The sequence below is a fragment of the Kogia breviceps genome, chromosome 2 (genome assembly GCF_026419965.1).
Source record: "Kogia breviceps isolate mKogBre1 chromosome 2, mKogBre1 haplotype 1, whole genome shotgun sequence".
Lineage (NCBI taxonomy): Eukaryota > Metazoa > Chordata > Mammalia > Artiodactyla > Physeteridae > Kogia > Kogia breviceps.
This window is the reverse complement of record NC_081311.1, coordinates 64,080,036-64,105,817: the sequence shown is the minus strand read 5'-3', so window position 1 is coordinate 64,105,817 and position 25,782 is coordinate 64,080,036. Positions and strand designations below refer to the sequence as shown.

The following is a 25,782-nucleotide window of genomic DNA, read 5'->3' as shown; positions in this document are numbered from 1 at the left end:
TGTCTGCCTACGTCATGGCCGTGGCTTGGGATGAAAGCATCTGTTCGGCTCCACCCTGACCTCTGTCTCTCCACCTTTATAGCTGTCCTCGTTGTCACTGTGGTTTAGAGCTAGGCTTTGGAGCTGCACATGGACATGCTTGGTTTTAATCTTGGTACCACCATTCAGGAGCTGTGCTCAGTGGCTTCATCTCTGCCAAGTCTCCTCCTCTTCATGGGAAAATGACCACCGGCAGGCCGGACATTACATATATAAAGTGTGGGACATCTAGTAGGTACTCAACAAAGGGCAGTCAGTATTACCTCTAGGAACCCCACTGCCCTGAGCATCCGCAGCCTGGCGCTATCTCATTTTCAGCACAAAATGCAAGAACCCAGAGTCACCTCTCATTTAGAGATTATAGTTCACGGGGGTGGGGGGCTCCCTCTCTTAGCTTCAGGTGCTGGGCTGGGGTCTCAGAGGGCTGCAGCTGGGGGTGGATGATGTTCGTTTCCATGCAGCCTGCTGAGCTAACCCAGTGCTGGACCAGCTTGGCCCACCTCAGTGGTCCACACCCAGGTCCCAGCACCCCTTCTTGGCTTTCGGTCCCCTCGGAGCCTCAGGCTTTGAGGATGGGAGCTGTCTGGGTGTGTTACTCATGTCATAGCCCACAGAAGGTGTACAGGGCAGCTTGTTTTGGATTCTCTGTTGTGCCTCCCTGCTGCAAATTGTAACAGGACTGGCTGTAAACCCACTTTCTCCCAGCCATTCTCAATAAGCCGCAGCTGCTTCCAAGCAGCCCCTCCCATCTCACTTCCCTCCTTCTTGTTAGGGTGCTTCAGCGTCTTCATGTGGGTCCGGCGTCTCTCCTCGTATTCCTCTACCTACCCTTCTCTATTTTTGTCCTTTTTAGCTTCTCCAGAATCATGCACCAAACCGTGAAGGAACTGTCACCAAAGTGTAACGTGTCCTTCCTCTTATCCGAAGACGGTAGCGGCAAGGGAGCCGCCCTCATCACGGCAGTGGGCGTTCGGCTCCGGCAAGAAACGAGCAGCTAAGAGTCCCGGACCCCCAGCCTGCTGCCCTTCCAGCACTTCTCTCTTCAAGCAGCGATCCCCTGTTCTGCCCAGCGAGCTGTGCTGGGAGACGCCAGCGCCAGAGCCCGCCAGCACCACCGTGGGGAGGAAAACAGAAGCCAACTAATGGCGCGTAACGTAGGGTACAAAATAGAGTGTGTGCTGTTGGTAATCTCCCTGACCTCCAGATCCCTCCTCACCTGCCCTGCCACTTTGCATGATTTGACTTCAACCTGGTCGTACGTTCCCCACATGTGAAGTTTAGTGGCGTCCGTTTCTAACTTATGCATTCGTCCAACAGTTATTTATTGGCTCGAAATGAAAAGTCACACCATCTGACAGGCCTTATGGGCCTCCGCAGCCCGTCCTTGGGGAATGTGTCCCCCGTGTGCAATGTATTTCCACCAGCAGACACTGCCGGGACTCCTCCTCCCACGGGGGCGTCAGCCGCCGCTTCCTCCCGGCCCCGTACCCACTGCTGTCTGGTGTCCCGTCAGGGCGTGTCAATGCCACTGAACTGTGTGTCCGTGGAACTGGTCATAGCCACATTGTGACAGTCTTGCATTCTGTCTGTCTTGGGGAGGGGAGCTGGGCAGTCCTGCGGGAAAGTATCTTGTCTCCGTTTGGGTAAAACGAACCAATCAAGAAACAGTACGCTCATTGGAATTTCCCATCGCTTTTGTGAGCCATGTTGTATGACCTAGTAAACTTTGTACCAATTCAAAGACCTGAGTGATGCTTAATGGCTGGGGAGTGGGGAGGACATTGGGGGATGTGGCAGAAATCAAACCCTGGGGTTTTGTGGCCTTCTGGGTCAGGGCAGAGTTTGAAATGAAGGCTGTGTTCTTCCGCGTGCAGCCTTCTTTTGGCTTGAGGACTTCTGTACTCTCCCTGCAGAGGGTCAAGAAGTAGCCTCTCCCCTTCTTCTAGCACCTGCCCTTCCAGTTCCCTGCTCCAGCCCTGGGGGCCTACCCCAGGGAGGGACTCCTGCAGTCCCCGCCTCGACACCTCTCAGAAGGTAAAGGGATGGAAGGCCTCCGTCTTCCAATAGCCTGGCTTCCTCACTTGTAGCTGGAACAAAGCAAAAGTCAGCTTGGGGGCTTCCCTGGTGGCGCAGTGGTTGAGAGTCCGCCTGCCGATGCAGGGGACGTGGGTTCGTGCCCCGGTCTGGGAAGATCCCACATGCCGCGGAGCCGCTGGGCCCGTGAGCCATGGCCGCTGAGCCTGCGCGTCCGGAGCCTGTGCTCCGCAACAGGAGAGGCCACAGCAGTGAGAGGCCCGCGTACCAAAAAAAAAAAAAAAAAAAAAAAGTCAGCTTGGCTTGTGGGGGCTGTTGGAAGCCCCATGAGAGGACAGGGCAACACTGGCCCTCCCTCCTGCTGTGCTAGAGCAGGTCCTGCCCTCGTCACCCTCTCTGCCAACTCCAGGACGATGGATGAAGAGATCCCCTGCCCTGAGCAGGGGAAGCCTTGCAGCAGCCCAGGGTAGCAGGGTTGCTGTCCTCTCCCCAACCCCCATCAAAAACGAGCCCCTTCTGTGGGCCTCTGTCTGACCCTTTCATCCTGCCCCACTGCAGTCTTGAGGGTGCTGTTCCACTCTGTGGCTGCTGTTTGGGGTTCTCCACCAGCCTGTCTGTGGACCCCACATCAGTCCACATTCTGGTACCCTGTGATTGAGGTGCAATGTGAGTCTCCCAGGCCATGACCACACCTCTGGTGACTTTTCTCAGGACTGACTGCATGCTCCCTTGGTTTGGTGAGACCAGAGTCCCTTTATTTGTCACTGCCGGTGCCTATGACACAGTGATCTTGTGGAGAACACAGATAACATTGCACTCTAGGTGTGCATTTACAGCGTTACGTGATTCTTCTGGAGGGGCCGTGAGGTGGGAAGGGTGAGTCAGCAAGCAGGGTGAGGTGTGGACTGGGCTGGGCCTGGAGCTTTCTGGGAGACGGGACAGTGGGTGTTCTCTGCCCGCCACCTCCTTGAGCAGAAGTAAGGGTGAGGGCTGTGTTGCTGACTTGCGGAATTTAGGTCAAACGGCTTCCCTGGTAGTAATAAAAGTCACAGCTGCTGTTTATGAAGCACTTAACCTGTGTTGAGCCTGCCAGTTTATAGGCATCACTCCCATCATCCTCACAGAGTCCCTGTGAGGTCATTTTGCCACTGAAAGAGAAAGGAGCTGAAGGTCATTGTGACTTGTCTGAGGCCACCCAGCTGAGGCTTATTTATTTATTTATTTATGGCTGTGTTGGGTCTTCATTTCTGTGTGAGGGCTTTCTCTAGTTGCGGCAAGCGGGGGCCACTCTTCATCGCGGTGCGTGGGCCTTTCACTATCGCGGCCTCTCGTTGCAGAGCACAGGCTCTAGACGTGCAGGCTCAGTAGTTGTGGCTCATGGGCCTAGTTGCTCTGCGGCATGTGGGATCTTCCCAGACCAGGGCTTGAACCCATGTCCCCTGCATTGGCAGGCAGATTCTCAACCACTGCGCCATCAGGGAAGCCCCCTGAGGCGGCTCCTTTTAACCACCATCTACAACTAGGGTGGATCTGGGTTCTTAGATGCTAAGGCAGAGAAGGCTTGGATTGGCTCACAGGTTAGGGGCTTTGCAAAACAAGAAGCTTCTTTCCTTGTGTCTTTAGCCTAATAATAGGTCAGTGTCATGGTTGGGTGCTGCTGACAGGTGTGTTTTGTTTGGTGTATGCAACATTTATAAAAATGTGAGCTCAATTTAACAAACCTGGAAGTTTCACAAATTTGGATTTCTGGCTTCTCTTGAAAGGTTTGGAGGATCTGGCAACAGTGGGCTCCCAGACACATGGCAGCATCTGTCCAGAGCTGATCGGCTGTTGTCCCCTTTGGATTCCTGTGCTCTCCAGTTTGTCACAGTCCCCACCCTTCCTTTTGCCCCAACACTGGAAGTCACTTACCTTTTATCATTATATCTACAGTTTTTCTTTTATACTGGATTCGGTTTACTCATGTTGTATGCCCCAGGGAGGCATTCGAGCTTGCAACTCCTGGATTAGATAAGTGTTAGCTCACACTGTCTTCTTTGACTTAGTGGATCCCCTGAAGCACTGTCAGAGGGCTGGCTGGGAGAGTCAGCACCCACTGCAGAGTTCCTGGCCCCATCTTGTTTTTCCATTGATGTACTGAAGGGTGAGGCATGGGCCAAACTTTCCGATGTCCTCTCAACTGGCTACTTCTCCAGGGTGCTAAGCCTCCCCCTGCAGCCAGGCACAAGGGTTCAGGGGTCAGTAGACACTTCAGCTTGCAGACTTCCAGCCTGCCCATTGGCAGCCCCAGAGGGGGCCACATCCCCAGCCGTGAACAAAGTCTCTTTAGTGTGACACCTGTTGACCCTCGTGGAAAGGGATGAGGTGTGAGTCAGCTCAATCTTGGCTTCCTCAGTTGGCGTGACTCATGGGCAGCAACGGTAAGCAAGCCGGAATCCAGAGTGAAACCTGGGGGATGGAGGGTCATCTCGAGCAACGGAGTGAGGGCGACAGTTATGGGAACTGTCCTGTGGCTGCTGCCACCTGCAGGAGCCGATCTCTCCTCCAGAGGGAAGTCGCTGCCTCGCTCCTAAGAGTTCAGGGTCTCTGGGGAGACATGTTCTTTAGTGGATTTGGTTTTTGGAAACAACCAGAAGTAATCTGGAGCTAAGTCCAAGGACTGAAATGAGCCAAATGAGACCCTTTGTTATTACAAACAACAACAAAAAACCAAGTACAGTCATAAAGGCACAATAGACTTTCTTGTTCGATTTAATTGGCTTCTAAAGGAGGATGCAAAGAGGAGTCTTAAAAACTTGGGGCTTTGGCAATGTTGGGTAGAATATGGATGCTCCCCCAAGGGGACAGCTTTGAAAGTAAATAGACACATGGAACTACTAAGTTTTAGTACATTTGCTTAAAAAAATAAACAACTTTCCCCAAGGCAGCAAAGAGGGTCCACCTGTAAACTGGAGATCAGAGGAAGCAGAGAGTGACTGGAAGGAATGAGAAAGAGCTGGCAGAAAGAGGGCACTGGTCTGTCAGGGGCAGAAACAGATGAGACCCTGTGTGATGTGGAGGGAGGGAAAGAACTATATGGTGTGTTCCCAGGAGACGCAGGGTTCCGAGTTTCAGAAGAGAAGGCCTGATTTTGGTTCCTCCCTCTGTAGCTCTGAAGGTTCCATGGTGCAGCCCAAGAAACGCCTTTATTATGGGAGCTTAATGGCCTCTGCCCACACTCAGCATGTCCCAACCCGAGCTCCCCATCCTCTTCCCCCCACAACCCCCCAGTCGTCCTCATCTCAGTTCCTGACAACTGACCACTCTGTCCTTCCACTAGTTCAGGCCAGGAACCTGGGGTCATCCTTGACTCCCTCTCCATCAAATTCTCTTGGCTCTACCTTAGCAATCTCCGGACTCTGACTGCTTCTCACATGTCTAAACCCACCATCTCTCGCCTGGATTATTGCACCTGCCTAACCATCTGCCTGCCTCCCCCACCTTGCCCCTCTGTGGTCCAGTTCCAATACAGCTGCGAGACTGATTCTTTTAAAAGGGAATCAGAGCATGTATTTCCCCCGCTCAGAACACTGCAGGGCTCCTCATGTCAGAGAATCAGCCCAAGTCCTTACCTTGACCACATGGCCCTTGCCTTGGCTGTTCCCTCTGCTTGGAATTCTTGTCCAGACACCTACAGGGCCCACTCAATCCTCAAGTCTTTGCTCAAAAGACCCCTTAGTAAAGTCTACCCTGACCATCCTGTAAAATCGCGACCCTTATGCCCATTACTTCCCCCAGCACTTCCTGTCCTCTCTTACCCAGCTCTAGTTTTTCTTTTTTCTATAGGATTTATCACCTAATACACAATGTATATTTACTCATTACATTTGCTTATTGTCTATCTCCACCTCACCACTAGAGGGTCAGCTCCCCGAGGATAGGGATCACTGTTTTTGTTCACCGGGGTATCCCAAGGGCCTGGAACAGTGCCAGGCACACAGAGCCAGTGGTGAACATTTTGTGGAAGAAAGAAAATTCCGCCAGGAACACCAGTCTTCAGAGCTAGTGTCATCAAATACTGAATGATTCAGAAGTTGTAAAGCCCTGGGGTGTTCAGACTCCCAGGGACTGTGTCTTTGGGTAGTGGGAGAGTGACCAATGTACAGACACAGAAGGCTGGGAGCCCGTCCCTGATGTGACAGTCCTTGTCTCCAAGTTCTCACTCCTACAACTGCATGCAAGAGAAATGTGTGATGCGGGGATGAGATTATAGGCCTTGGAGACACATGGAATTCCTGCTGTATGAGTTTAGGAGAGTCTTCCTTTTGGAGGCTCAGTTTCCTCATCTGTAAAATGGGAATAACACCTCCCTCCCATTATATACTTGCCTCTCAGGAGACAATGGAGGGTTCTGGCAGCCATTAAACAGTCAAAAAAAAAAAAATTAGTCTCTTACTTCCTTCTGGCCTGCCCCGGGTGGGATGTCTGAGCAACAGAGATCCTATTGGCATTATGAGTGGCCTGGACATGTGGGCAGGGAGGTGATAAAAGATGCCCAGGGCCAACCTCACCCACATCATTGCTTCATTAAGGCCAGGACTCAGTGTCCACCTCTCATCTCGCTCCACCATCAAGGCTTTCTGAGGCTGAACGACTTGCTCTGCAAGCAGGACTCCTGGGCTGGGCCTCCTGCCTGGCCCAGCACCTCCTCACCTGCGCAAGTGCCCCTGAGCAAATGCCAGCCCCTCTCTGGGACTACACTTCTCTAGAAGTACAAAGGTTGGGGGGAAGTGAGAACTTGGCTCCTTCCTTTCTGGCAGTCTCTGCCAAGGTCACTTCCTAGCTGCCCTGAAAGCCCCTTCTGTGATCTTCCAGGGAGCAACCTGCTCCCCCTCTAGTCTTGGCCCCGGGCCTCAGGTTGAGTGCTTCGTTCTGCTGCGGTTGGCGCTGTTCTCCTCGCCCAGGGACAGTCCTCAGTTCTTCCTCAGTGCAGGATGCTCTTAAAACCATCAGTCCCTCCCTCCTTTACCTGGCTCCTTCCTTCCGTTCTCTCTGGCTGTCCTTCTTCCTCTCGCCCCCTCCCTCCATCTCTCTGTCCCTCCCTCCTTTATTCTCCTTGTCCCAGATGCAGCCCCCAGAAGAAAGAGCAGGAACAGGCAGATGTGAGAGCTGTGGCCTGGGCAATGGAGTAAAGCTTTGGGGAGGAAGTGGGGCTCGAGCTAGGCCTGGACCCGAGGGAGGATTGTGCTGGGGGCTCCCTGGGAGGATGGTAATCCCATGGTGGCAGGGATGGACGGACACAGGCTCAAGCTGTGCAGGGGAGTCCAGATGGAGCCAGGCTGTGGAGAGGGGCTGGGGTGAGGGCTCACCTGTGGCTGAGGCAGCAATAAATGATGGGATTGTACATGGTGGAGCTCATGGCCAGCCAGAAGAGCGCCAGGTAGACCTGCTAGATGAACTTGTGGCAGTGGATGTCCTCCTGGAAGCTGCCCAGGATGAAGTAGAGGTGGTAGGGCAGCCAGAAGATGGCAAATGTCACCACCACCAGCACCATGGTTTTCACAAACTGATCCAGGAGAGACTCAGGTCACTCCTCAGCCTGGAAGCCCCAAGCCCCAGTTTTCCCGAGGGGAAGCACGAGGCACCTCTCATGCCAGCCCGAGAAGCCCTCAGTAAGCAGGCCCTGTCTACCTCCACAGGCTCAGGCCCCTAGAGCTTCTGCTACCCACACTCCTGGGCCTTCCACCTCGGGGCTTTTGCTCAGGCTGGTCTCTCTGTCCACACTGCTGTCTTTCCTTTGAAGTCCTCACTCCTCAAAGCCCAGCTCGGTGACCACCTCCTCTAAAAGGCGTCTTGGATCCCTCTTAAAGCAGAGCAGCTCCCCTCTCTGGAGAGTGGATGAGCTCTCGTTCCTAACCCCATCCTTAGAGGAGACCATGCCAGCTACAGGTTCCGAGGTCTCACTCTCCCTGCAATCTGTGTCTGCCACAGCCCGAAGACCAAAGCAAGTCCGCCCGCCCGGGAAGAATGAATGAATGTTCTGGCCAGGGACTTGGGACAAGGGCAAGTTACAGGTGGAGTCTATCCTCCGCGGCGCCCTCTAGGGGACGTGCCCGGAACGGCTCATCCCGAGGCGGGGCCAAACTTCCGGCCCCGCCCCCGGAGTTCATCTTCTTGGCCTGCAGGTGGCGCAAGTTGGCGCCATGCACCTCGTACCCTGGGACAGTGCATCTCCAGAGCGTGAGACCTATGACACTGTAGGCGACGAACATCACCACGAGAGGCAGGAAGTAAATGAGGGCGATCACCGCGAGGTGGTACCTGGCAGGAGAGTCAAGGGCCTGGGCACGGGGCGACCTGGGGGACCTGGGGGCGACTCCAGCATCCGCCAGCACTCAATCCCCAGGACCTTGCTGACGCCCCTGGGCTGGCCTTGGTTTGAAAAAAAAAAAAGGGCAGACTGGCTAGCACACGTGCCCAATGAGAGTTTCCCCTGCCACAAAAGGGACAACTGTGTTAGCTCTGAGTCCTTCCAAGTGACAGACAAGTTACCAAACAAGGAAATAAATAGGAACGAAAAAGTTAACCAAGTAATACATTTGTTTAAAATTTAAAATGCCGTTAAGCACAAGGGAGGAAGTAAAATTATGTATCTCACCCCCACCACTGTTAATGGTTTGGAATATTTCTTCCAGAATCATGTAATGTATGTGTATATGTATATCTTCTATATCTGCATCTGTCTGTCTAGACAGATTTCCTAGAGTTGATATGGTCCTATCCTGCACCAACATCCCTAGCAGGGAAGGGGGCGGGGAGACAGGCCACACTGTATGTGCTAGTGGAGCATCTCTTCCCAACCATGAGCATTTGGTTGGGAACATGGCTCACATCAGCAGATACTCTTTCACACCACCTGTGAGCAAGTGGCCCGGAACACCATTGATGGCGTTCATCCCGTCCCTGTGGAGGACACCCGGGGCTGTGTTGAGGCCTTCTCATTTCCTTTTGGAAAGATGCATGCTGCCCATTCTGGTTTCTGAGCGATGCTGTAGCCTCTCTCTGACAAGGCCCAAGCAGGAGCATCCGGTGAATGGACCCAAGACCCCTGGCCCTGTCATGTGACCTTTTTCTAGGAGAACAGAGGTATACCCAAGTCCCTCCTTTCCTCCCCATGTGCCAGCCTGCTGGGTCCCTTTCAAGAGGTACTGACCCGTGGAGGGAGGGGAGTAGCAATGTCCAGCAAATGTCTTCCCTAAAGCCTGAGTTTAGAATTCGGCTTGCTTGCTCCTTTGGCAAGCATGCTAATTACAAAAGGTTTGGGGGCTCCTAGACTCCCTGATCATCATCTGTCCTACTGTGGAGCAGGTGAGGGCAGAGGAGCAGCCAGGTGCCAGGCCCTTGTACCTTACCCTCATTGTGAGGTCAGAGTGTCTGAGATAAATAGACCTTGCTGATGCAGGGCCACCTGTCTCAGCATCCAGAGCGGGAAAATGAGGCTCAGAGAGACACAGGAAGTCGGTGTCCTGTGAAACAGCTCTATACGGACTTAACACACAAATGATTTCCCTTCCACTGAGGGTCAGCCCTGTGGAGTCAGAAGAACTGGGTTCTTGACTAGCCTCTAATTTAAAGCATGATCTTGGGCAAGTCAGATCTCTCCCTCAGTCTGTTTCCCCATTTGTAAAACAAGGAGGTAATCTCTACCATCCTTCCCAAGTATGAGTGACGCCTTTCTGTTGCCTCATTCTTTCTTGGGTCGGTTCAGGATAGGAATTCACTCTGGGCTAGGTTCCCACACAGAAGGGAGTGCCAAGGAGCTATGGGAACCATCTTCTAGGGCCTGGCAGAATCTCATAGCCTGGACTGCCTTTTTTGTATTTTGATTTGGGGAGCGTATGTGCATTTTCCTAGATTCCTACACACACAGGATGTGAGCCTGTACGCATGGAGCACCCAATCTAAATCTCAGAAGCTCCCCAAGCCAAGAACAAATAATATATTCTTACACACGAGAAACCAGGCTTTCCCCCAAATCCTCTCAGAATTCGAAGTAGCACCAAAGTATAGCCTTCCTAGCCCACCTCTGCCCTCCTGTTTTCCCCTGTTGCCTGAATCAGAGTCGGAAATCACCATCCCCGGAAAGGTGGTGGTTGGTACCCTAAATTCTTACTTGTCCCCACCTCAGAGAGAAAAGCTCACCGTTAAGGTGGAGAAACACCGCTCCGCAGTGGCCGCTCAGGAAATGCTCTGCTCTCCGCCCCTTCCCAAAGCCAAGAAGGGGGGCGGGTCCCTACGTGGACTCCGCCCCTGGAGCCGTGAGTCCTGAGAACGTGAGCTACGGAATGAGGGCAGAGACCCAGGGCAGCAGTTTCCCGGGAAACTCAGCAGTTGCCAGGAACAGGCTTCTCAGAGGAATGGCGCGTTCCCCGAAGGCCGTAGCGTGGCGCTCTTCTGGCTGGTGCTCGGGACGGGAGGAGACCAGGTAGGGGCGGGCGTTAGGGGCGGAGTGTTAAAGGAGTCGGGGGAAGGAGTTGAGTTGTCGCTGTCATCTGGCGGCTCTGGGCTGAGAGCGTGCACATCCTCATGCTTGGGGCAGCTGGGCTTTTCTTGGACTAAATCTGCCAGGTTTGTTTTCGTTTGTTCCCCGTTTCAACTAACACCTACTGGGCGCCGGTTCTGTGCCAGGCACCGTGCTAAGTTGCGTCAGGTACATTTTCTCTTCTGTGTTCACAGCAACCCCTGCCTGAGCAAGGTTCTCTTACTAATCCCCTTTAAGAGAGAAGGAGCCAACGGGTCAGAGAGGTTAACTGACTACAAAGGGTCCCCTGGCCAGCAGGGGACAGCGGAGGACTCCAACTCGACTACTGTTTCCAGAACCTCAACCGATTCTTTATTCTCTACTACCAACCCCCGCCGTGCTTGGGGATGACAAAGCCACACCTGCCGTGAGAGCTGGGCAAACTGACTCCCAGAAAGGGAAAGGACTTAGCCAGGGTCACACAGCAGCTGCACCACGCCTGAGTTCTGTTTTCTCCCCCCATGCCCCAGCCCCCGGTGCCTGCCTCAGCTCAAGTCCACTCCAGGCTCCTCCTGAAAACATCCCAGCCTCTGGCACCTGCCCTTTCTTTCTGTCTCGGTACCCTGACATGTCCCTTATTTAAGTAAGAGTGGTGAGGAGATTGGGCTCTGAAGCAGAACTGCCTGGATTTAAATCTTCGATTTACCACTTACTAGCTGTGTGGTCTTAGGCACATTACTTAGGTTTTTTTTAGTGCCTCGGTTTCTCATCTGAAAAATGGGAATAATAATACATACATACCCATATTGTTAGGAGAATCCAGTGGGTTCATATATGTAAAGTACTTAGACCAAACCTGACATTTAGTAAGTGCTAAATGTTACTTTTAGTTGATACTGTACTCACATAATCCCCAGTTCACTCACAGACACATGTGCACACCCATGCATACACACTGCACATGTGTACGTGCACATATGTGCGTGCACACACACACATGCACGCGCGCACACACACACCATGCTCCCCCACCCCCAGGCCTTACAAAAGGTGCATCTTGCCGCCGCTGTCTTCGGGCCAGGCCACCACGCACTTGGTGGCACCCTGGTCCATGGTGATGGTGGGGTAGAAGCACTGGGGGAAGGCGAGGGCCAGGGCCACCAGCCAGATGCCAGCAATTACTGCTCTGATGCTGGGGGCTGAGAGCCATGGCTGGAAGGGGTGGACGATGGCCATGTACCTGTGAGCAGAGGGTGCCCTCCCATCAGACCAGCCCAGATCCACTAGTCCCATTCCTCACACCCTGGCTGACCACCTACAGAGAGCTAGCTGGGCTGGTGCTCTCCCACACAGCCATGTGGAACACTAGCGCCCTAAACGCCAGCCCACCCCACCCCGTTCCACCACATGGCCTCCCTCCGAGCGCGGATGTGCTCTCGGATGGCCACAAGAGAGCGGTGTGGCCACACCGGCAGTCCATCTGGGGCCTTGTCCTGAAGCTCAGCCCTGCCGAGTTCCCCAGCCACACAGCCTGTCTTCTGTTCAGAAACCTTAACAGAGCCCAACGGTCTCCTGGACAAAGCCCAAAGCAGCTGCCCACCAGCTTTCTGCAGTGGAGGAACTGCTCTACATACGCTGAAACGGCTTTGGTCCTAGATGACCCCCGGGGCCTTCCTCCCTGGGATTAATCTGAACCTTGAGACCAGGCCAGAACAATAGGACGCAGCTCAAATCCCACTCACACAATAAAGCTGATCCTGACACCCTGTCTAACACTACAACCTGCCCTACCCCAGCACACATACCCTAGTGCCTCGGATTCCCTTCCCCCTTCCTGATATTTTTCCATAGCACTCACGACCTCAAAATACAACATATAATTTATTTAGTCTTGTGTTTATTATTTAAATTCTCACTAGGGCAGGCATCTTTTTTAAAAAATAACTTTTATTGTCTATTTTACTCCTACTGTTATTTTTTAAAAATTTATTTATTTTTGGCTGTGTTGGGTCCTCGCCTCTGTTCGAGGGCTTTCTCTAGTTGCGGCAAGCAGGGGCCACCCTTCGTCGCGTTGCGCGGGCCTCTCACTGTCGTGGTCTCTCTTGTTGCAGAGCACAGGCTCCAGACGCGCAGGCTCAGTAGCTGTGGCTCACGGGCCCAGTTGCTCCTCAGCATGTGGGATCTTCCCAGACCAGGGCTTGAACCCGTATCCCCTGCATTGGCAGGCAGATTCTCAACCACTGCGCCACCAGGGAAGCCCCCAGGGCAGGCATCTTTATCTGTTTCTTCCCCCAATGCCCAGAACAGTATCTGTACATAGTAGACATTGAACATAAGAATGAATGAAGAAATGAATGGACGAGTCACCATTATTACCATCCTGACCTGAGCCACCATCCTTCCTCACCTGGGTTATTATTCAGTGTCCTCCTGCCTGGTCTCCTGGCCCCCACCCTGCCCTCTACAGTCCATACTACCCACCCTCCACCCAGCCTTTAAAATGGAAGTTCCATGAGACCATGATTTCGGGACTCTTTTCCCACTGGTGTTTATTCCCCAGTGCCTGAAACAGTGCCTCAAATACCCCGAGTGAATGAAAAGAAAGTCTTAGGGGACTTTCAGATCTGCCGACTGATCACTCCTCCACCCTTCCACCCCTCCTGCCCCCACCCCATCCCCATCAGAACATCACAGTCTGCAGCCCCAGAGAGCAGCATCAGGGAAGTAATTGGCCCCATCTTAATTATATAGTAACTGCGTGCAGTGTTAAAATTTCTCCTCATATAATATATCTAGGAATAGGATGACAATATAAGCAATTTCCTTTCAGTAAAACAAAGATCAACTCCAGAGAAGAACACTTCAGAAGATCCCTAAAACACCGTTGGTCTTCCCCTGTAGCCTTGAACAGCCATCTAGTGCAAAGTTCTTCCTTGTGTCTAACCTTAACCTTACTTGCTTCGGTTCCACAGTCCCCTGTCTTCCAGATGCATAGTTTAGGATCACGATCAGGTTAGCAGGCAATTAATTCACTGGGTTCTACCCTTAACTTGCTGTGTGACCGTGGGCAAGTTACCAGCCCTGTGTGAACCCAGAAAAGCGAGCCGACGCCCCGCAGCTGCCCCCTCTTGCCTGTTGGCGGTGATGGCGGTCATGGAGTAGATGCTGACAAACATGGCTGTGATGCGGAAGAGGTTCTGCAAGTAGCAGAAGGCACGGCCAGAGTACCAGATGTTGTGGCTGGCATAGACGAAGTTGAAGGCGGCCATGCAGAGGTCGGCCAGGGCCATGTTGACAAGGAAGTAGTTGGTGACCGTGCGCACCCTCCAATGGGCCAGGATGATCCAGATAACCGCAGCATTGGCCACCACAGCCACCAGCACCAGGGCCAGGTGGGCTGCTGCCAACGATGCCAGATGCCAGCCACGCATGGAGAAGGCTGTGATGCCCGTGGTGTTGCTCTCAAGGCCAGATGAGATGTTGTTGTCAGTCACCATGGCACAGGTTCCCATGGCTCCCTCTGGGTCTGGGACAACAGTCTAGCTCCTTGGCTCCCTCCAGGCCCTGGTGCCCTGCCGGATATGCTGTAGAAGACAAATCCTCTTTGGTGCATGAGTATGGGGGAGCGAGGGGAACACTCCTGTGCAAAGCCAGGCACATCTGGGGAGCCGGGGGGCTTTCAGATCTGATGAAATCTAATGAGATAACGTACGTAAAGTCTATTTAGCACAGGAGCTGGCAGGTAAAAAAACATGACAAGGAGTTGTAGCCCTGTGGGAGGCCCCCAGACAGCTCAGGGCTCTGCTGGCCGAGGCAGAACGCAAAGCATTTCTAACACGTTCTCAGGTGATTCTGGTGCTGTTGGTCCAGGGACCTCACTTTGAGAACCACTGTCTTAGGACAAGGGCAGGGCTCGCTGCCTCTTCTGTGAGCTCCAGAAAACCCCGAGGGGCTGCCCACAGACTCTACTCTTGGTCATTGACTGTGTGCATGTGTGTCGGGTGCTGCCTGAAGCTGCAATGCTGTGTCTGAGTGATTGTGTGTGTGACAGACGTGTGTAAGCACACACACACTCGTGCACCTGTGCACACCTGTGGGTGTGTGGACCCTCAAGGCCGGGCAGGCTCAGAAGGGCAGGGCGTGTCCCTCATTAAAGCCGAGCAGGGCTTCTCAGTCACCAGCATTGGTGGCCCTGCTGGGCTGCTGTGCTAAGTGTGTGCTTGGTCTCCTGGGAAGCCATCCCCGTTACTTGAGGAGGGGCTGCTTGCAGGGGCCCCTGCTTCTCCCTTGGGTATGTGCACCGTGGGGCCCTGGGCCTCCTCTCGCCCAGAGTCAGCTTCAGACACAACTGGCTCCAGCCCTGGCCAGGCCGTGGGGCAGAGGCCTGTTCCTTGTGTGGATCGGGCCACCAGCCTCTGTTTGCACGTCTGCCCTTTGCTGAAGGGCCTCTGCCTTTGATGCCTTTTGGTAGCAGCGGTAGCCACTCAACTTTAGGGCTTGTTTGTCTCATGCTCTCCTGACCAGGGTTTTGGAGGTAGAATGTATAGAAATAAGGACATAACCACAGGGCAGTCTTCTCTGTTTGCGGTTCTGCCTCCTACTCCAGGCAGCCAGAATTTGTTGAGTTTCAGGTGCCAGCACAGTGCAGGGCTGGGACACCCAAGACTGTGTCACCTGCCCTACAAGCCCCAAATAGCACCCTTTCTTTCTCCCCCCAGCGTCCCACCACCTCCACTGTGTATGTGAGGATTATGTTTTGGAGCTGTGGAATCTAAGAGTTTTATTTCTCCCTTCAATCATGTGCTCTTGCGGCTTTCCAACTATGTGCTTGTGGCCTCCTGTGGAAGGAGAGGATGGGGGCCGCCCCGCCCTGGACAAAGGGTTTACCAATCAGCCTTGCCGCTCAGAGCTGGCCTGCTGAGTTCATTGCTAAACAATGTCCTTGAAGCCTGCTCTTTGTCCAAACAGAAAAACATTCTAAATTCCTTTAGCTCCTATGGACACGGCAAGACTCCAGTTTGCTCTTCGAGCATGTATGTGGGAAGTTCCCTCCGCCAGGAAGTGGAGGAAGGCTGCCAGCGGGTTCTGGCTGGATGGGCTGAGGTGATGGCGCAGGGTGGGTACCCTTCGGAGATGACTCTGGTTCAGACTTTAGAGTGCAGGATGTTTATTAAGGAACGCATGGGATCAACCCCTAGGGAAGGGAGGGGAAAGAAGCAGGTGTGGGCGGAAGAGGAAGTTGAGTGGTGATGGTGAGACAGCGGCCTTGGACAGCCCCGGGTTGAGTCACTCTGAGTTAGAATGTCCTGTTAGAGTTACCCTCATGGTTTGTGCTATTGTGGTCTTGAAGCGAGCATCCTGAAGACAAGAGTCGGAAGTGATTTGTGTTTCAGGGAGTTTGGAAGGATGAGGGAGGGAGAGAAAAGGGGCTAAGGCTGAATCTTAACTTAAAGATTAAATCTTAAATCTAAGTTAAGATTTAGCCCAACGCTTCCCGGAGCCCCTTTTCTCTCCCTTCCCTCACCCCTGCTGCAGGGATGAGGGAAGGGAGAGAAAAGGGGCTCCGGGAAGCGCTGTGGCCTGGGTGCCCCTCAGCAGTGTCCCAGAGATGCCTTTGGAAGTCTCCTGACCGTGTCTCTGGCTGGGCTTGGGCCCTTGGTCCTGGCTTCGGCGGGTCACGTGCAGCTGTGGGTCATCTAGTCACCACGAAGTTCACAGGGCTGTGAGCAAAAGGATGATGGGGACAATGTACTAAGCTTTTTATTCCGGTAAATGAATCCCATTTGAAGGCTCAGCCTTCAATTTGAGACTACGACCTTCTTACTTTTGGGGTTAAAGTGTCCTTCCTTTCATGAAATAATGGTGATGGCAGATGGTAGCTGTGTTCCTGGTTTTTCTTTTTCTCTAATATTTCTTACTCAGTGGAATAACATTCTGGTGAGCTGTGTGGTTCCCTCAATTCGATTTCTGATATTTTATTGGTCTATGAAATTCAGAGACTCAGGAGCCCTGATCTAGTTCCTCATTTGGAGAAGAGAGGGGGAGCCCCCGAGAGGGGAAGGCTTGCCCTGGGTCCTCTGGCCCTTGAGGGGGGCCGCTTCCTAAGGGCTTCCCTCGTCCTGCACTGGCCTGTCTGCCTCTGCTTGCTTGAGGCCCATCAAAGCCACCTCCCAGTTACTTCCCTGTCACACAGGCAGGGAGCTCCCCAGGGCCTGGATTGTGTCTTATTTATGTCTGGTGTCTAGGAGAGTGGTCAGCTTATCAGGTGCACTATAAATGTTGATTGAATGCAAATGATGAATAAAATTTAAAATATGACTCAGGGGTGAGGGATGATAAATTGTATATATAGCATATATCATCTATCTATATCTGATGTATATATCTGAAAGCCTTATACTAATGCCCTGGCACTAATGGTAGGATTTTAGGGAACTTTGAGTGGGCAGGGCAGTATAAAGCCTGGTACATGGCACACAGTAGGTGCTCAATAAATGCCAGAGGAATAAATGAATAACAAATGATGAATAAAGTTTAAAACTTCACCCTGTCAGGGCTGATGGGAGTAGCATTCTTATTTTCACAGAATCTAAAGCTTAAACTAAAAGAACATGTCCATGTAGGTCGGGCAGAGCTTTTGGAGGATGTTAGGGTCTCCGCAGCATTCCAGGATTTATTCCTCACAGATAGCCGCCCCCCTTGTCCACAGACTAGAGGGTCCCAGGCTGGCCCCTTTAGCAGATGGGCTCTGGGCCCTCCATCCGCTAGCCTGAGCATCGGTGGCCCAGAATCTGGGACTTCATCTGGGAGAGGGAGAGTTGCCGTCTGCCAAGAGCATGGGCTGGAGCTGACACCTTTTTTAAACACCGTGAGTGTGCTGGGCCAGTGCCTGCCCCTGAAAGCCTGAAGTTTATCTAGCTGGAGAAGAGAGGCCGCGAGTGTTTACATCTGCTGTAGTCCTGGTGTACACAGAGCTCAGAAGCTCTTAACACAAAACGGGTTCATTTCTCAACATCAGGCTTCTGCAAAATCTGCCCATCTATGGCAGACAGAGGACGAACTGGGTGTGGCTTGCCCTAGGAGGGGACACCCTAACACCCGCTTGCTGGTTGCATGACTGAGATCATCCCAGAGGCAGCCTGGGTGTTGCAGGCAGAGGGGACTTGGTGTCTGCCCCAGGTGCTGGCAAATGCAGCAGCAAGTGCTGTGGTGAGGAAAGGGGGGATGAGGTAAGGAAAGGGGGGTGACAAAGGGTCAGTGCTTTTACTGAAAGGGCTGAGTCCTGGGCCCTGCAGCGGGTCTCTCGACTGGGCAGGTGGTCTGATGATCAGCCCAGAGTTAGGAGAAAATGTCATGTCTCTACCTTCATGAAGCTCCCAGCCAAGTTGGGGAGCCGGGTCCTGGAATAGCAGAGAGAACTCACTACCCCCTGTGTTATCTGTCCCCCACCACTCCATCCTCTGCCACCATGATCTTTTAAAAACACAAATCTGACCATGCATTTCCTGCTGGAAACCCTTCAATGACTTCCCATTGCTCTCTGGGTTAAGAGAAAAATAGCCCTATTCCTTTACCAGGTGTGACTGCTAACTCTCCCTCAGGACCACTTTCCCCTTGTTTCTTTTAGCAATAGAACCTCCCCAGATGTTACCTGTCACCCGGCTGCCCAGCTAAGGACTACATTTCCAAGCCTCCCTTCCAAGCCAGGTGTGGTCACATGATTAAGATCTTGCCCATAGGATGTGGGCAGAAGCGATTTATGTGTGTATACGGACAACTTCAAGGTCTCGTTTTTTTAAAAATTTATTTTTTATTAAAGTATAGTTGAATTACAATGTTGTGTTAATTACTGCTGCACAGCAAAGTGACTCAGTTATACATATATATATACATTCTTTTTCATATTCTTTTACATTATGGTTTATCACAGGATATTGAATATAGTTCCCTGTGCTGTACAGTAGGAACCTTGTTGTTTATGCATTCTATATATACCAGTTTGCATCTGCTAATTCAAAACTCCCAATCCATCCCACCAGTCTGTTCTGTATGTCCCTGATTCTGTTTCTGTTTCATAGATAGGTTAATTTGTGTCATATTTAAGATTTCACATATAAGTGATATCATATGGTATTTGTCTTTCTGACTTCACTTAGTAAGATAATCTCTAGTTGCATCCATGTTGCTGCAAATGACATTATTTTGTTCTTCTTTATGGCTGAGTAGTATTCCATTGTATATATGTACCGCATCTTCTTTATCCATTCATCTGGGTTTTTTTTTTTTGTTTTTTTGCTATTTTTAAAAAAATTATTTATTTATTTTTGGCTGCGTTGGGTCTTTGTTGCTGCGCGCGGGCTTTCTCTAGTTCCAGCGAGCGGGGGATACTCTGTTGTGGTGCGTGGGCTTCTCATTGCGGTGGCTTCTCTTGTTGCAGAGCACAGGCTCTAGGTGCATGGGATTCAGTAGTCATGGCTTGTGGGCTCTAGAACACAGGCTCAGTAGTTGTGGCGCAGGGGCTTAATTGCTCCGCGGCATGTGGGACCTTCCCAGATCAGGGCTCAAACCCATGTCCCCTGCATTGGCAGGCGGGTTCTTAACCACTGCGCCACCAGGGAAGCCACATTCATCTGTTGATGGACATTTAGCTTGTTTCCATGTCTTCGCTATTGTGAATAGTGCTCCTATGAACATAGGGGTGCATGTATCTTTTTGAATTATACTTTTGTCTGGATATATGCCCAGGAGTGGGATTGCTGCATCATATGGTAATTCTACTTTTAGTTTTCTGAGGAACCCCCATACTGTTTTGCACAGTGACCACACCAACTTACATTCCCACAGTGTAGGAGGGTTCCCCTTTCTTCATACCCTCTCCAGCATTTGTTATTTGTAGGCTTTTTAATGATGGTCATTCTGAAGGTCTCATCTTTAAAGAGGGAGCCGGTTGCTTTTCACTCTTCCACTCCCCTCTTCCTACTGGCTGGAAAATGGCAACAACAGGAGCTGCCATCTTGAATCCATAGAGGGCAGCCCTATCTTATGGCTGGCAGAGCCCAGGGCTGTTACATGAAAAAGAAAAAGAAAACAAAACAAACTTCTTTCTTATTTAAGGCACTGCATGTTGGGCTCTATTATAGCACTTAACCCTTCATAATACAGTATCCTTTAAGAACTTCCTTGATGCTTACTCAGGTTAACTGTCTTTGTTCTATACTCCAGTAGCATTTCTGTGCTTTCCTTCTTGTTAACACCCTGACCCATCACATCTGTTCAGAGTGGGTTTTCTCTGCCAAGCTAAGAAATTTATGAGGCCAGGGATCATGTCTGTCTTGATTATGGCCATATCTTCCCTTCCCTCCATTGTGATGGGCACATTGTATATGCTCAAGGGTATTTGCTGATTAGGTAAGTGAATGAATACAGTGAAACAGCTTGGATGTAATATTAGGAATACTTTTTGCTATAAGCAACAGTGACTTAAACAAATTGGGGCTTATTTTTCTCACATAACCAGAAATCTGGAGGTCAGTGATTCCATGCTAAACAGCTCAATGGTTTCAAAGCTCTTTGAGAATTTTGATTTTTCTTGGCCTTTACCTCACGGCTTCAAGATGGCTGCAACAGCTCCAAATATCATGTCCTTTCGTGACAGCATTCCCATCCCAGGAAGGGAGCAGGAAGGAAAAGAACTCCCCTTCCAGGTCTTTCTCTTTTGTCAGGGAGGGAAATCTTTCCCAGGACCCTCCCAGTAGATGTCCCTTATATCTTATTGGCCAGAACAAGGTCACATGACAACCCTTAGCTACATGGGAAGTTGGGAGAGGAAGTGTCTTCCTTCTTCAGGATCCAACTGGGTTTTGGCGCTGTGGGACTTGCTGGGGCTGGTGGGAAGAAGCCAGTTCTAAGAGCCCTTGCCTTTTCCTTATTCACGTGGTACCATATTCAGGAAGTCCCAGGGACCATGGGGTATCATGATGTGGTCACAAATCATGCATTGTTCTTAATGCTTGCTGGAGAATGTCACTTTCTATCTCTTGAAATTCTCTTCTGGACACTGGCCTTCCCAGGAGACTGAGCTCTGCCAATGAGCTCACCTGTTCCAGTACAATCCATCAGCTATCATCTCTGTGGTCACAGCAGTAGCTGTGCACCAACCATGTGCCCATGTGCCTGGTGATTGAACAAGTTATATAACCTCTTCATGCCTCATCTTCCTCGTTTGTCAAGTGGGACTAGTTGTCCTATCTCATAGGACTGTTTTTGTGCCAGTACCTGGCGCATAGGGCTAAAATAAGAGTTTTACTGTTGTTATTTCATTATATCCCCATTTCACGCATGGGAATATATGCTCAGAAGGGTTAAAGAACTTGCCCAAGGTCATGCAGTTGGGGGAGCCAACAGTCAGAGCCTGATCTGTCTGACTCCAGAGCCCACACACTTTCTTCTCCTACCACAGGGCTTCTCTGAGATGACAAATTTCTCCTGAATGTTCCAAGGGTGGGGTGTCTTGCCACAGACACTATGTATGAATCCTTTTAGGGCCCGGGTGGAATGCTGCCTCCTCCTGGAAGCCTCCCTGGATACTTGCTCTCTTCTCCTCACTGGCACATGGAAGCTTTTCTGGAGGACATGGGAGCGGCCCCTTGTCTCTTCCTTGGAGGGCAGAGAATGTCAGTCTTGGCCACTGTTGAGGTCATCAACACAGATACAGTCTTAGCCCTCTGGGGCACCTAGTCCTGATAAGGACACTGATGCCCAGGTAAGGCACTCACTCCACATCAGACAGCCAGTACTAACAGAGCTGTGTCTGGAGCTCCAGCCTCCAAATTTCCCATGCAGTGTCGTCTCCTCAGGGCTCCCTCCATGACGTGAGCACTTTGCAGAAACAGCAGCTCATCCAAAGGACACCCTCATTCAAGTTGGACTGAGCATGGGGACCACTGGGAGATCCTGGCCTGAGCACTAAGGGAGATCATCTCTGATCTTCCACCTCCACCCCCTGTTCCTACCTGGGCCAAGGTCCTGGCTCCGTCCCCTGCACGTGTGTCAACTGCTGCCTGAGTGCCTGTAATACACAGATGGCGACACTAGAGGACAACACCATTGCTTTAATCCTTGTGAACACAAGGGCTTCAAGCAGCCTCTCAGTCTCAAATGATGATTGATGATGATGATAACGATAACCAATGGCCAGGGTTAAGATTTATTGAGCCAAACCTCCTTGTAATAAGTGTGCATAATCTCTAATCAGCAGGTCTTCCCGCACACACCCCTTTCTCCAGTTGTGTTCTGCATCTCAGAAAACTGACCACACCCACCCTGTTCCCCAAGCCTGAAACCAGGGCATCACCATCAGCAACTTCTGCCCTTGCTCTCTCCCCACTATCACCTACTCCCATCCATTCTACATCCTAAATCTTTACCCATCCACTTCTCTCCATTCCCACTGTTTGTCCTCCCTTCTCCAATTCCCCATTCAATCTACTGAGGGCCACAGGCTCTTGCCTCAAGCCTGTGGTTCCCAAAGTTAGAATCACCTGGGGAGCTTTGAAAACGCCTGATGCCACGTCACACCTCAGACTAATTAAGGCAGGAGGTATGGGGGTGGGGAGGCAGGCATCAGTGCTTTTTAGAAATCCCCAGGTGGTTCCAGTTTGCAGCCAAGTTTGGGAACTACTCTTCCCTTGTTCTGAGACCCTCTTCCACACACTTTCACTTGGGCAGCTTCTACTTAATCTGGCAAGCCTCTCTTTCTTTTTTTAAAATTTATTTATTTGGTTGCACTGAGTCTTAGTTGCGGCAGGCGGCCTCCTTAGTTGCAGCTCACCAGCTCCTTAGTTGTGGTATGTGAACTCTCAGCGCCATGCATGTGGGATCTAGTTCCCTGACCAGGGATCAAACCGGGCCCCCTGCATTGGGAGCACGGAGTCTTATCCACTGTGCCACCAGGGAAGTCCCTGGCAGGCCTCTCTTTATTTATTTATTTATTTTTTTTGTGGTACACGGGCCTCTCACTGTTGTGGCCTCTCCCGTTGCGGAGCACAGGCTCCGGACGCGCAGGCTCAGCGGCCATGGCTCACGGGCCCAGTCGCTGCGCGGCATGTGGGATCTTCCCGGACCGGGGCACGAACCCGTGTCCCCTGCATCGGCAGGTGGATTCTCAACCACTGCGCCACCAGGGAAGCCCAGGCCTCTCTTTAACATTGCTGCCTCCTGGAAGCCTTTCTGGAACAGACAGATCTAAGCAACTGCTCCTCCCCTCGACACTTAACCACTCTGTGCTGTTATTGCTTTTTCATATGTCTGCCTTCCCACCCCCCCGCCCCACCACCCCCTTCCTCACTGAGTGGAAACATTAATGGAACCAATCCTCACAACAACACGAGAGGTAAGTTTTATTAATCTTATGATTTTGAATATTGCCCCAGGTTTTTATTTTTGCAGTTTATCTGTTTACAGTGTTTGAAGCATAAAGGAAAGCATTTTCTCTTTAAATGTGGATGTAGATATAAAGATGTTTGTTCTTAATACTCTTAAAGCCAGTGTATTCCTGTTTTCTGTTTGAAATGCCCAAGCCGTAGCTAATAATTCCTGAGGGACCTTGAGACTGTGGAAAATACCCCATATTTAATACCATATTTAAAGCTGATCATAGATTATCGTTAATTCCTCTCAATCATCTATCGATGTTGCTTTTCTGTGGTCTAGATTCAAGAGCTAAAAATGAAGAATCTAATGTTTGCTTGATACTCTTTTAAGGAACCTGTTCTCTCTGCTGGGAGATTGTAGCTTTTTCTCTTTTCTCTGTGGAATTCAGGAATTTGCCAATTTATATACCCTGTTATAAAAGAGTATCAGTTTTAAATATGGTACTCAGTGAGTCCTTTCAGTTTGAAAGCACAAGTTTTTCTTCACGGGGAACTTTTCTTCTATAATTTCTCTATTTCTTTTCATATCATGTAAGAATGTTTTCGGGTATAAGTAGCAGAACATTTGAGTAAAGAATGACTTGAATAAATAGGTGCTTATTTTCCTCACTTCACAAGGCCCTGGGTAGGCAGCTGTTGGCTTGGGGTCTGTCATTCGACAACGTCACGGTTTGGGCTGGTATCTCCTCAATTCTCTTGGCCTCTCTCTTGTGGTCACAGGACGGTTGCCGCAGCTCCAGGCACTGTGTTTGCAGTCAAGTTAGGAAGAAAGAAAAAAAAAAGTTTTATATCAGAAAAGACAAAAATGTTTCTGGATGCTTATGTCTCATGGGCTGGAACAGTGTCATATAGCAAGGGAAGCTGGTAATAAGTGTCCAGCCTCCATAGTGGAGTCAGAGAAGGGAGGAGGAGGTTGGGCACGGGGTTCAGCTAGTCAGCCAGCGGCATCTGCTACATTTCTTCATCCTGGACCTGGCCTTCACATCTCTTGTCTTTTTCTTCTGATTTCCACTTCTTTGTGTTTTTTGCTCTGAATTGTGAGGTACTTCTCTCCCTTTGTCTTCCAGACTCAATTTCCATCACTGACTGTCTCTATTAAATTGTTATATTTGAAAGTCATACTTTTTAGGGAATTCCTTGGCGGTCCAGTGGTTAGGACTCTGCCCTCTCACTGCCAAGGGCACGGGTTCAATCCCTGGTCGGGAACTAGGATCCCGCAAGCTGAACAGCGTGGCCAAAAGAAACCAAAAAAAAAAAGTCATATTTTTTAGTTAGCAGGAATTTTTTTGTGTGTCCTCCAACTGCACCTTCCCATAACCTTTTTTTCTTTCTTTGAAGTCCTCTCTTTCTTGCTAGTTCTACTTAACGCACTCACCTAGGGCTTCCTCCCTTATGTTACTTGAGTCCTTTTAAATAGGTGTGATTTTTCTTTCCTTGCTCATATTTTTCCCCCCTTGGCCCCCATAGAGGCCAGGCTGTTGACATGTCTAGAACAGGGGCCAAGCCAGTAAGCGGTGGAAGACACAGCAGTTTATGCTCTCCTGGGCCTTTGGCGAAGAAAAGGTCTGGCAAACAGTCACTCCTTCGCCTCTGTCCACTCTAGGCATCCCCGGAGGCTCGCTGGCCACCTGCGACCCAACAGTCCACCAGTGCCGCCCTCCTGCTCCGTGGTGGTCAGCTGGGCGGTGCAGGCCCCCAGGACCACACACGGCCTGCAGGCAGAAACAGCCCCTCCCTGAGAAGAGTTAGGGTTCCATGGGCGTGGGGAGGGTCACCTCTGGGAACCAGAAAGTCTCTTCTACCTGGTGCCGAAAGGAGGCTGTGCCCCTTCTCCCACCACTGGTCCTTCAGCTGTAGCTCAGGAGGGTGGAGCCCCAAACCTGCTCTTGCCCTTGGAGATGTAGGGGCTCCCTGCAGCCTCAGGTGCTCCTTCCTGGCTTCTGGGTTATGTCACGCAGAGAGTGGGTGGAAGGCAAGGGGAGGGGTTAAGGGATGTGCAATCAGTGCTCAATCAAGGCAATCTCAGGATTCACCTGAGCCCAGTTTATAAAGGTTTGGCTTTTGCTTAATACCTGGGTACTTCCTGTACAAACAAATGTTATAAATCCAGGTGTGACTTACCTGTTTGCTAAAACAGGCCTGGTAAGGCTTCTCTGGAGGCATTTTGTCAGGAGTTTGAATTAGTGATTTCAAACAGTGGGTTATGACTAGTGTTAAAAGGGACAGTATAGAAAATATAAGAACGCATCCTGCGGCAAGGGTGAGTTTGTTTCATGCAACTTTTGCTCAGTTGTGTGTTTTGTATGTAAATTAGAGGAAGATGAGATCCTTTACTAGAAGAATTCCATAACTCCCTCCACCCCAGCTGACTTTATTTATTAAAACAGTTTTTAAAAAAACTTATTTATCTTTGGCTGCATTATCTTCGTTGCTGCGCGCAGGCTTTTCTCTAGTTGCGGCGAGCGGGGGCTACTCTTCGTTGCGGTGCTTGGGCTTCTCATTGCGGTGGCTCCTCTTGTTGTGCAGCATGGGCTCTAGGCACACGGGCTTCAGTAGTTGTGGCTCACAGGCTCAGTAGTTGTGGCGCACGGGCTTAGCTGCTTCGCGGCATGTGGGATCTTCCCGGACCAGGGCTCGAACCTGTGTCCCCTGCATTGGCAGTCGGGTTCTTAACCACTGTGCCACCAAGGAAGCCCCGCCAGCTGACTTTAAATGCAGGGTCCTATGGCATTTATGATGCACTGGAACTAACTACTATTTAGCAGCCTAAACTCATGG

General features: G+C 51.1%; 3 protein-coding genes across 3 annotated transcripts in view; 1 reads left to right on the top strand and 2 right to left on the bottom strand.

The window, feature by feature from the left end:
* HK1 (hexokinase 1) overlaps positions 1-1,780 on the top strand; it is a 71,660-nt gene extending 69,880 nt beyond the window's left edge. The window contains exon 18 of the mRNA XM_059052673.2: positions 893-1,780. Coding sequence (XP_058908656.2) covers positions 893-1,037 — 145 coding nt within the window. The 3' untranslated portion in view covers positions 1,038-1,780. The remainder of the gene's footprint in view (positions 1-892) is intronic.
* Positions 1-25,782, bottom strand: part of TYSND1 (trypsin like peroxisomal matrix peptidase 1) — a 1,185,869-nt gene that overhangs the window by 594,816 nt on the left and 565,271 nt on the right. The gene's annotated exons all lie outside the window — the stretch shown is intronic.
* Positions 4,305-14,085, bottom strand: TACR2 (tachykinin receptor 2). The gene is given in 5 exon segments (XM_059052694.2): positions 4,305-4,521; positions 7,422-7,620; positions 8,222-8,373; positions 11,619-11,813; positions 13,706-14,085. Coding segments are annotated over 5 exon segments (1,143 nt in total).